The sequence below is a fragment of the Taudactylus pleione genome, unplaced genomic scaffold (assembly GCF_031769625.1).
Source record: "Taudactylus pleione unplaced genomic scaffold, aTauple2 ptg000061l, whole genome shotgun sequence".
In the NCBI taxonomy this organism is placed as follows: domain Eukaryota; kingdom Metazoa; phylum Chordata; class Amphibia; order Anura; family Myobatrachidae; genus Taudactylus; species Taudactylus pleione.
Genome location: NW_028284463.1, coordinates 16,853,965 through 16,866,278, shown reverse-complemented (window position 1 = coordinate 16,866,278; position 12,314 = coordinate 16,853,965). Strand labels below are relative to the sequence as shown.

The 12,314-nt window shown below is 43.0% G+C and overlaps 1 protein-coding gene across 2 annotated transcripts in view; it reads right to left on the bottom strand.

Moving 5' to 3' along the window:
* Positions 1-604: 604 nt before the first annotated feature.
* LOC148535122 (melanin-concentrating hormone receptor 1-like) overlaps positions 605-12,314 on the bottom strand; it is a 69,179-nt gene continuing 57,469 nt past the window's right edge. For both annotated transcript variants that reach the window (XM_088464943.1, XM_088464944.1), the window contains exon 3: positions 605-2,044. In XM_088464943.1, coding sequence (XP_088321069.1) covers positions 1,005-2,044 — 1,040 coding nt within the window. In that variant the 3' untranslated portion in view covers positions 605-1,004. The remainder of the gene's footprint in view (positions 2,045-12,314) is intronic.

Below are 12,314 nucleotides of genomic sequence, written 5' to 3'. Positions count from 1 at the left end.
AGCTGTAAAGGGTACAGACTGAGCACATCAGGAGGTGCTCTCAATTAAATGGGCACCATGGTTGGTGTAGTAGTTAGCATTAATGCCTCACAGCACTGAGGTCTTGGGTTTGATTCTCACCAAGGCTTTAACTGCGTGGAGTCTGTAATGCTTTCCCCTTGCTTGCATGGGTTTCCTACCACAATATAAAAATATACCAGTAGGTTAATTGTATTCTGAAAAAAATAAAATAAACTAGTGTGTACGTGTGTGCGTATGTGCGTATGTGGTGGGGAACATGAATTGTAAGCTCCGCTGTGGCAGGGACTGGTGTGTATGACTAAATATTCTCTGTAAAGCCCAAGTGAACTTCCTGCTCTAATAGAGCAGGAAGTTCACTACTGACATCACGAATGATGTCAGTAGGGCCGCCCAGAAACGGCAGGCGTTCCTTCGGGAACGCCTCCGTTTGTCCAGCCACCCCCCCTCCCTGCCTACAAAACGGGGCGAGCTGTCGATCAACATTGACAGCCGCCCCGTTTCGTAGCGAGCCCCGGAGCGAGTGAAGTTCTCACTCGCTCCGGGGCTCACGCACGCGCATTACTGGCCAACCATCGACCTGGTATGCGCTTGCGAGCGGGTCTGAATCAGGCCCTAGGTCATTACTTTTTTTTGGCACCCCCTTTACTCCATCTATCTACGGGCTGCAGAGACCAAACATCTGCAAAATGACTGGAACAGGAAGAATGTAAAATAGATGAAATAGGGACAGTTGTCCATGTGCAAATTTGCTGCACATCCACATGTGTCTCTAAATATGACCCATCATCTGACTCCCGACTCAGCGAGGGAGGACAGTAAAGGTTGAGCTGAACCTGTAGAACTGGGGCTTTTTGGATTTTTTTTGGGGGGGACTGAAATAATTCCACTTGTGAAAATGTTGTTAAACCTTCCATGTTGAGATCATTGTCCTCTAAGCAATGAGAGATGTGCAATATCCTTACGGCTTCCATAAGATGACTTGTTCACGGGACAGAAACTGACAGAGAAATGTAATTGTCTATGTTGTGGGAATACATCATGCTTAGAGAGGTCTCTTGGGTGGGCACAGAGCATATTCTGACAGAAGGGCTGACCTCGCTGGTGGCGTGCCTCTCACCTCTCCTCTGCTGCTGCCCTGGACAGACAGCCTTAATCAGATGTCTCTTGAAGGTGTCACTTAAGACAATGTAAATAAATGGGTTTATGCAGCTATTTGCGTAGCCAAGGCTGATCGCTACGTTGTAAGCGTACAGGAATATCACCGTAGGATCCTCTACTTTCAGGTGCACCAGCTGCAGAATATAGTACGGAGCCCAGCAAATGAAGAAGGCGGAACAAATAGTGACAGATGTCCTAGTGATCTTCTTGGAGCGGACTCGGAAATTCCTTTGGGGTAGAGGGACCACCATGCACGAGATATGCTTCTGGATCTTAATGTAGACAACGCAGATGATGAGGAGAGGGATGACGAAGGCCAAGAAGAACTGATAGAGAGTGTACCAATAAATATCAATCGACAGGTTGGGCAAAATGATGCCGCAACCGGCATTGCCATCTGGAAGTTCAATAAGTTGGGTATACATGAAGACGGGGATGATGGTGATCAGGGAACAGAGGCACAACATCAAGATGACCAGGGCTGCTGCACAGGTTGTCCTCACATACGAAGAGCGGATGGGGTGTACCGTGGCAAGGTAGCGGTCAATGGACATCGCAGTAAGGATATAGGTGCTGGCAAACTGGCTGTTGGCATCCAAAGCCGTTATGAGCGTGCACATGGTGGCACCAAAATGCCAGACTCCATTGCCCAGTAACTGGTGAATTAAAAACGGCATCCCAAGCAAGAAGAGGAGATCGGTGACCGACAGGCTCACAATGAAGATATCGGCAATGTTGTGGTTTCCCTTCGGCTTTTTGTTAATGGTGTAGATGACAATGCAGTTTCCAATAGTGCCCACCAAACATATGATGCCAAAGATGACCGGAAGGATGATGCTGTCATGGTCTTGTCTTCTACTGAACACTGCAGAGACAAAGAGCAAAATGTTTATTAACAAGGGCCTATGACCTTGATGAACTTATTATCTGATTAAATGATAGGTGCACAAAAGTGCTGTAACCCACAGCAACCAATCAGATTGTAACATTCATTTTTCTATTAGAGTTAGATAATTCAAACAGAAATCCCTTGAAAAACCGAGTTACCCTTTTTTATATACATAAATCATTGTGGCAGGCCCTGGTTTGTTTCTTCAGGCTGCTATTAATCATTTATAACTCTGCACAGCGTCATGTGATTACCATGGCAACCACAGTCACAAGGTACATGATGTAGAACGCTCCTCTGACCTATGTCTGCTTTGTGTACTGTAAAATCCGCTCCTTTCTTCTCCTCACCCCTGCCATCACATTACATGCTGAGAGCTATGAGCACCTATGTGTGACCAGCAGCCTTATTGGTTTTTTTTTTTTGCAACCTCCAGAGAGATTTTGAAAAATAGATAATGAATTGTAAGAGGATGGCTAAGATTGATGCATGCTTAAAAGGTTTGTGTGGGATTGCTGTTTTAAGGTTTGGTTGTACACGCCTTTTGGTTGCTATGGGTTACAGCAATGGTTTTGAATAGCCTTCACACCAAATATCATTAATATCCCCCGATCTATTTATTGTCTATAACTGTACACATCACAAAACCCTGTAAAGAAAATATAGATCTACTGTACAGAAATCAGGATATGTCTGTAGGCCCAATAATGTCCACTGCTGCCAAACCCACGTTTTAAAACACAATCAAAGTCACTGCTGGCAAATTAAGATTAAGAGATCAAGTTAAGAATTTAGCTTTAGTTTTGTTGGCTTGCAGTTCCTTCTCTCTGCCACTAGGTCTACCAGTGCTCTATAATCTATGGAAACCATTTTGTGGATGAAAATTAAGTATACATCACCAGTTGTAAGTTAGACCCAATATGATGAAGAGGAGAATATTAGTGAATAACAAAATAATATACTGTAAGTAAAATAAGTATTCATGATTAATCATAACCAACAATTTCAGATAAAACAACCATTTTAATGCATTTTATACATCATACTAAAGCAGAGCTATATCTGAAACAAGCAGAGGTCGGTAATATGTACTGCCTTGTGTTTCCATGGATTACAGCTCAGTTCAGTCCATCCAACCTACCAAGTCACTGACTTGCATCCATAAGTAAGCTGTAGTATTGCTCTCTTCATCATGGTCAGCAAACATTAAGACTAAAATGCCACTTTATGACAATCACATGTGTGTACATATATTTAATGTACGTGGAATTTAAAGATATCTTACATTGGGGAGTTTGTTCAATTTCAATGATATTTCATTACATTTCAGTGCTAAAATAATGCCTGGCTATAAACAGAATTTGCAAAGGTTTGATAAAATTATGAATATGATAGACAGCATGAAATTATACATTGTGCTAAAGTTTTAACATACACAGAGAAATACAATTGTATTTTCCCAAGACTGCTTGTCATATGTATTATGACATATATTAGCTGTCATCTGGATTCGTTAAAACATGCACCAGACTTTCATGTACAGTCTAGAGTCAGTGACAACTTTTCACAAGCAGAAAACAAATAGCGAGCTCACATTGATGGCTTCGTTTAGATTAATATGTGACAGCTCCTGTGACAACCACGGGGAACTTGTGTCAAACAGGATACAGTCACACGAGCTTATTAGGTGCATGCAGGTATGTAAAAAATATGTATATGTCGAAGTTATTTTATACAATACTCAAATGTGACAAAGGAACTATCACACTTTTTATGATTAAAATTCATACACAGTATGTAGTTTTTATCTCCTGACAGTGCCGACAGAATGGGATATTGTACATTGTCTCGTTCTCCAGATAATTTGAATGTTCCAATATTAAACCCCTGACAGGTACCAGGAGGGAAACATTCTTCAAAGGAAGGAAAGTATTAGAACACAAGGACATGAACTGACACTGGAGGGAGGGAGAATTCTGAGGAGAACTGACTTCACAGAAAGGGTAGTGGATATATGGAATAGCCTCCCATCAGAGGTGGTAGAACAGTATAGCAATCTAAACATAAAACAAATTTACAAATGGAAATTGCGCTCTTTCTAGGACAAAACACAATAATGCAACCTTGTATTAAAATGCCATCCAACAATGGATACTGTCCCCCAAAGAGATATCTCAAGGGAACGTGAAGAAGGAGTATTTATTTTGTCACTGAAGAAAATTGACTACAAAACACTGGAACTTTGGGGGACAGTATCCATCGTTGGATGGCATTTTAATACAAGGTTGCATTATTGTGTTTTGTCCTAGAAGGAGCGCAATTTCCATTTGTACATTTTTTTGGGGTTAAATATTCAGTGTTGGTGACACTTTCTGGAATTTTTGCTGCTCCTGGTATTCTGCGCAGAAAGGATTATATATTTGTTATAGCAATCTAACCATGCTTGGGATAGACATAAGGATGTCCTTAAAATGAGCTAAGGATCAAATAGGATTTGAGGTTACCATATAGGTAAAAAAGGGGCAGATTAGATGAGCCAAGTGGTTCTTATCTGCCATCAAACTGATATATTGGTTAGGTGTTATTGCTGGGTACACACTAAACAGATATATCTGTAGATGGAGTGATCTGCAGATATATCTGTAGATGATGGTCGTTCATACACACTGAACGGCCATCATCTTCCAGGCAGCAGCGCGTCCTACTGGCCGTGGGGGTGTGGTCAGGGGCGCATCCGCCCCCATCCCCGCGGCTGCCGCTGCATGTGTACTGGCGGTACACACCGTCCGACGGGCACCAGATATTTTGGCCAATGCACTTTTACTAGCAAGCAATCACCTGTAGTGTGTGCACTCCCAGATTTGGGGTGCAGACCTGCACTCGCCACTCCCAGCCATGGGGTGCATGAGAAAGCTTATGTGGTTAATTTTTAATTAACCTTTTGTGATCATAGCTTTCTCATGCACCCCATGTGCAAACTCGTTTATAATAACCTGTGTCAGCTGCCTTTTTGGTAGTATGACAGAAGCTATGTTTGGTGACTGTCTTGCCTTTAAAAGCCATTAGCTGGCAGGTGAGCTTTAAACCAGGTAACATTTCTTCAGTTTAAACTCTGTGATAGCAGCTACCAGGTTTCCATCAGTGTGACAGATAGTATAGGACCTGCAGAGAAGTGGGGTCCCGTGATGTGGGCTGCAGGCTTAAATGCATTGATCAATCCATGAACCAAAACCCCATTCTCAGGGGCTGAGGAGCATTAGTTGAAACAAACGTCGGGCGGCTGCAGCCGCTGCTGTAATCACCATTTATGACTTTGTGAATAGATACTTGGTCATCTATATGTGAGTGCTGGTCCTATTTTACTTTTTTCATTGCTGGGAAAAGTGAGTGTGTATATATATTTTTTTTAGGACCCTGCACCCCCTTGCTGAAATTTGAGTGCTGTCTCTTATATATACATTGAAATATCTATTGGGAATATCTGATCGGATATTAAACACCCCTGAAGAAGTCAATGTTTGACTAAACGCGTTGGTTGATAATGCAAAAGTGACCGAATGTGGGCTAACTTGCTGTTAAAGAGCTCATACTCCTGAAGGGGATGGACATCAAGTTATTAACATCTAGCCCATAGAGGCCACTCTGCATGTGTTATGTAAGATTTTTTAACTTTTTATAATAAACAATCATGAATCAAGTATACAGAAACTTCTTTTTGGGTGAACTCTGGTGTGAGGGTCTCATTGTAGAAGCAATAAGAAGAACCTTATCCACCAACTACAACAACTAAAAGAACACTGAAAGATTTAACAGGACAACTAAGCTATTGAACTATTATAAACAGTCTGTGTTGGCACACCTTAAGACGCCTTGATCCATGAAAAATGTTGGCCCTGACCTGTCAAAGGACTTAACTTGGGGAAGCAGCCTATACTAAAGAGTTGTATTGGATGTATTGAATGTTATTGAATATTTTGAGTACAATTCTACTACTATTTTTAGCACATTGCAGGTATTGCACTGTGTTATGTGTGTATATATAGATATATATGTGCTCATAAATTAGGCTACATAATCAAGATGTATCTCTTGATATCCAGCATGTGGGCCTAGATGTACCCACAAAATAAGTAACATCCACCATATCGCTTAGGAACAAAAGATCATTATTGAAGCTGCTTTGTGCCTCGTACCTCTGAGAGGTCATCGCTGCACTTTCATAAACATAAGCTTCAATTTCAACCTAATTTACCAGAAAGAGCAGCATTTATATATATATATAATTATATATATATATTTTAAACATTCACTTCTGTAAGCCCCCTGCCAGCTATGTTAGCAATATTCTCCTGTAAATTGCCTAATTAAAGCCTCTTTGAAGCGCACGTTCTGCGCGGTGGCAGCTGTACAGGAGCCGGGCGCACTGACGGGCGATGTACTACTACTGAACAGGGACCTTTTTTCATTAAATATTATTAAAGGTCAGACATCCTGAGAGGACTTTTCAGATGGTAACATCTGTCCCGCCATCGCAGCTATTTGCTTTTATAGCTTACCAGGGGCACTGTGTAACATTTCCTGATATAAATGGACGGCAATAGAAAAGCACAATGTTGTTTTATGTAAAGGTTAAACAACAATAACAACAAAAAATATATAACTTTTGATATGTGGTAAATCAGTATAGCCTATGGAGACAACTCTCCTCCTGATACGAACCATACTAAGGGGGCTATTTATCAAATAATAATTGCGTGATATTCCTTAAAAACACCAGTTTTCGGGGGATATCAGCAAATATTAAGCATCTTCGGAATGTATTATGGAGGATCCTCAATTTCCAACAGCAGCCGCAGCCCCTATAGGTTTCTATAGGGTCGGCTAGGCTGTCGGATTCACCAAGTTCTGGATTGCAAAGCCCTCTGGACTTTGGCCCTGATAGGGTAACACTATCTCCAGATGGCATTACCTTATAGTAGCTATGGACTGCTCATTTGCTACATGTTCTGTAGAGGAAGCCGGAGACTTCCTCTCCGTTGGTTCTAGGTGACGCAAGCACCGGGCGAGAATGAGCATTGGCTGCTGGGGACCTGAAACAGGAAACAGTGTGATATGCTATTACAGTAAAGTACAGCGGGTGGAGCAGCTATGCCTGGGATCCCCAGCTGTGTTACCTGTAGCCAGGGGCGTTTTAAGAGAGGAGGGGGCCCGTGTGCACTCCTCGTGCGGGGCCCCCTCCTCTCTCCCTGGTGGCTGGCAGCCGACCACCGGAGCATTAGTATACTCCGGGCACTAGAGTGTGCCCGGAGTCTAGTACGAATGCGCAGAACGCCGAAAAAATGGCCATGGCGGCCATTTTCCGGCGTTCTGTGCCTGTGCAGTAGACTCCGGGCACACTCTAGTGCCCGGAGTATACTGCGCATGTGCAGAATGCCGGAAAAATGGCCGCGGCGGCCATTTTTCCGGTGTTCTGAGCAGCAGTGACACCCGACAAGGGACCTCGGACAGGTAAGTTTAAAAAAAATATGGGTGCAGTGTGTGCGCCGCGGGGCCCCCCTGGACCCGTGTGCCCCGCACACACTGCACCCATTATAGATACGCCACTGCCTGTAGCCGTGCTGTATGTGTACTGTAGAGGCTGCTGCTCCAAGTGCAGGATGACTCCATCCGCGCAGCCCTCTTCAGTACAGCATTTTGTAATCCGTGTGAGATACAGTCTGATCGTAACGAAGCAGAAACTATACAAAATATTGTAAATCAGTGGTGAGACTACAACTCCAATCATGCTACATTGGGCCCTTTAAATCCCATTGTGGAAGTCCCAGGGGCTCCTCATTGGTTAGCTGGAAGGGGGGGGGGGGAGGTTGAGTTTTCCATTCATTAATTACAATATAATGGTGTCATCTGTTTGTGCTTGGCACTGGACACGAGCTTCATGTATCTTCATTGAGATTATTGGATTTCCCTCATCTCAGAGACATTGATCCCTGTCCTCAGATGAGTATCAATAAACAGCTGATTTGTGCACAGAATGTAGCGATATAGAATGCATCTGTCTGTATATCAGATAAGAAGCCTCTATGGATAAGACAGACTGCAATCTATTACAGGTACAGGTTGAGTCTCCCATATCCAAAATGCTTGGGACCAGGGGTATTTTGGATATCGGAATATTCCGTAGTTTGGAATATTTGCATAAAATAATTACATTTCTTGGGAATGGGACCCAAATCTAAGCACAGAATGCATTTATGTTTTATATACACCTTATACACACAGCCTGAAGGTCATTTTATACTATATTTTTAATAATTTTGTGCATCAAAAAAAGTTTGTGTACATACATGAAATTCCTTTATGTGTCATATACACCCTATACACACAGCCTGAAGGTTATTTTATACTATATTTTAATAATTTGTGCTTTAAACAAAGTTTGTGTACATTGAACCATCAGAAAGCAAAGACTCAACCTGTATTATTATGGAGTTTGTATACAGACGTAGAGTTAGGGGAAATCAGCAGAATAAAAGTCACATGTTGGCACAGCTGTCCGTATGGCAACGTGCGGGCAGCTCGGCCAGGGTAGTACATGCACCTGCTATACTGAAGGCAGCTGCAGTAGTAAAAGCACCTGGGTTACTCCAGGAGATGTGGCTGCAGAGTGACGGTAAAATGACACTACACAGCTCATACACAACATAGGGCTGGATTCAGAGATGGGCGCAGAACACATCACGGCTGCATCTTTGGGGTCACCCCCTTGGATGGTGCCATCGAGCAGATCTGCAGCGATAGATAACGCGCGGCGCCCGCCATCCACACCTCCCTATGCCCGGAAAGACTGGGGGCTGCCCAGCAGCTCCCAGTGCTGGGCAAGCTCCAAGTGTTTAGAGAAGGGTGGTGTGGGCACAAGGTCATGCTCCCTTTCACGCGGATTCATGAGGATTAACTAAGTGCCGTACCGGGTGTCACCACCCATAGTGACGCCACTGGGGCTATCTGTTGGATGAAGAGCGCTCTGCGCTTCCTCTATACATGTGAGTCACAGCCGGCAGTCTCTAGGACCTGCCATGGCTCGGTCAGAAGGTCTGATCTTCGCCATGCACTACTGTGCATGTGCAGCTTCTCAGCACATCTTCTCCGCGGCGTCCATGATGGACAGACGTGGCCTGAGACTCTCCCCAGCGTTACAGCCATACAAGGCCCCACAGGTGCCCCAAGCACCCTGTACCACCACCACTTGTCTAGAGAAGCACAGCGCCATACACCACTAAGAGCCGTATTCAATATGAGCCGAGCCACGATGCTTTTTCGCTGCCCGGACTTTCTGCCTACTTCGCCGGCGGAAAAGTATCGCGCGCGTGCACGCTTTACCCCGTATTCAATATGAAAGTACGCAAAAACGGCATCCGCCAAACTAAAACAGGCGGAGAGTCCTGTCAGATTTGGGGAAATCAGTCTGACACCCCCCAAAAGATGCTCTGACATGGGGGTTCCCTATGATACCCCCCGATTTGGCTTGCAGGAGGTATTTTGTTTTTTTAAACGAGATCAATAGCTGCTAAGTAGCGTTTTTTCAATGCATGGTGCAGAATAGTATTCAGGAGTATTTCTTTCTGAAAATAACTTATTCCAGCAAATTTGGGGTACTTGAAAATGGGGGTCTGCATATTTAAAAGTTGCTAAAGTGTAGTTGTAAAAATCATGAAAAATCCACCTGCTGCAAGCACCTGCAATCAAAAAAACACCGGGGGCATACTTGGGGACTCCCCCAGAGTCAAGTTTGCTAGTTTTTAACTTTGTACCCCAACTTTTTTTTTTGCCCCCTTTTTCAAAGTCATTTTTTGGGTGGTCCTTAAGTGTTTTTTTTATTTATTTTACACAGTTTACCTTTGGGGGACTGTCTGAAGGCTGCAGGGGGGTTCCCGCAACGTTGCACCCCAATACCCCAATTCTGCACTTTTTTCCGCCTGCTATTCAGAGGCGAAATTTTTTTGCCTGGTACATTGCATTGGCTTTCTGCCTATTACATTGCATTGGCTTTCTGACTATTACATTGCATTGGCTTTCTGCCTAGGCGGAAAGTCCTTCAAATTGAGTACGGGGTAAAACCAAAACAGGCGAAAATGATGTCACCCGCAAAAAAGTTTTGCCAAAAACACGCAAAAATGGCTTTTTCGCTCCAAATTGAATATGGGCCTAAGGCTCAGATTCCACCTGGCGCACTACAACACTCAGCATACACATTCACTCCAGGCTGCATCTAATACCCACTTATTTGGTGCCTGGTTTATCTCTGTGTCTACAGCCACCTGTATTTATGCCTGATTAATAGCCCTAAGAGGTGGTTAAGCTGTTTCACGTGTGCAATAACCACCACCAGCATCTTTGCTGCGCACTTTACCAATTCAGCACGCACCACCAGCACTCCCAGGGCTCAGATTACTGTCAAGAGCCCCAACTCTGCTAATAGGTTACGTACCATCACTGTGTTGTTATTTTAATAAAATTAATAAAGTTTTTAATATCCGTTAAAATCCAGTCATTTTTGCAATCCAAAACTCAAAATTTAGATTTAAAATCCGAATTCCGAACCGCGGATAGATCAGCACTGAACTCGGATCTGTCCGGATTCACGAAAATCGGGTGTAGCAACCGATTCGTTGTGTAGCATCCAACAGAGAGGTGAATTATTTTTATAAAATGCTGGAGGTTGCAATACATAACACCGGCTGCAGTAACAATGGTCTCATCGGTGGATATATAGCTAAAGCAGACAAAATACGTCTCTGAGTTTGCTGCAAGAAGGAATTATTACCTCTCAAATTTAATCTAACAAAATCAATATTGTTCTATTTTAAAAGTTGTCTGTGAATTTTTGTTATGAGACAAGTTTATTAAGCTGTCAGGGAGGACAAAATGGATGTTCCCCAGATCAGGAGCCGGCTATGGTTGCCACGGTTACCACACACTGCAAAGTCCCAATAATATAGCTTTTTCATAATGTAGTATAGAAATGTAATGCAGGTATTAGAGGGGTGGCCCGCACCAGTCTCCTGTTACAAGGCAACATTTGACAATCATTTCTTACTAGCTACTGTCCTAGTGGAGTCTGGAGTACTACAAACTCCATAATATAATGATAGTAACATACATAATGTGACAGAATTTCCCTCACAGCAAGCAGCCTTATTGTCAGTGGATAGAGTTTAGATGCAAAACACTGATCTCTAGTAGATGTGTTTGAAAACATTATTATGAAATATAGACTAGCTTAGATTGTCAGCAGCCATAAACCACAATAACACTGTCTTAAAGAATATCAATAACCTAGTCCCCTTAGGGAGAGCTAACTGCCTTCTTCACCTCTCTGAGTCAAGCAGGCAGCTTGGCTGCAGCAGCATATCACTTTGACTGTAGCAGCATAACTCTCAACAATACACAGTCCTTGCACTAGGGATAGTCATCGAAGGGTCCCCCATTAATAGTGACCATCGATGGCAGGAAGCTAATTGACTGGGAACCATTGTCATCAGACACTAGGGATGGCCATCGACCATCGATGATTAACAAACATTTGTGGTTAACCATCGATGTTAATTTTGTTAATTTTGACAAGGATTTTTTTAAACCTAGTTTTAGTCTTAACTATCCATTACACGATTCACTCCATGAGTGATATTGTGTAGTGTGTCCTCGTCAATGGTGTGCTCGATGTCCTTAACGACATTGAGCACACACACTGAACCATATATCGTTCAGTGCTGGCACCCTCCCTCATCCCCGAACCCCGAACATGTCCACCTAACAGACCTGTCCATGCGCGCCCGAATGAGCAACAATTGAATTGCTCGGTCGGGCGCCATCTAGTGGCCACCTGCGTGCAACACACTTGAATTCCTCCCATAGAGGTGAGGAGCAGCGTTAGCCTTTTATAGATAGATAGATAGATAGATAGATAGATAGATAGATAGATAGATAGATAGAGCACAGAAAATCAGATTAAATAGTAATTATAGCAGAAAAGAAATATGTAGTATACACAGTAGAGAAGTGTACTGACCCCCATGTTTTGGTTTTGGATCTGGATTCATCTTCAAGTTTTGATTTTGGATCTGGATTTTATTATTTTTTTAAAATGCTAAAATGTTTAAATCATGTAATTTTTGCAATCCAAAACCCAAACTTTGGATTTCAAATCCGAATTCCGAACCGTAGAAAGATCAGAACTGAGATCTGTCCG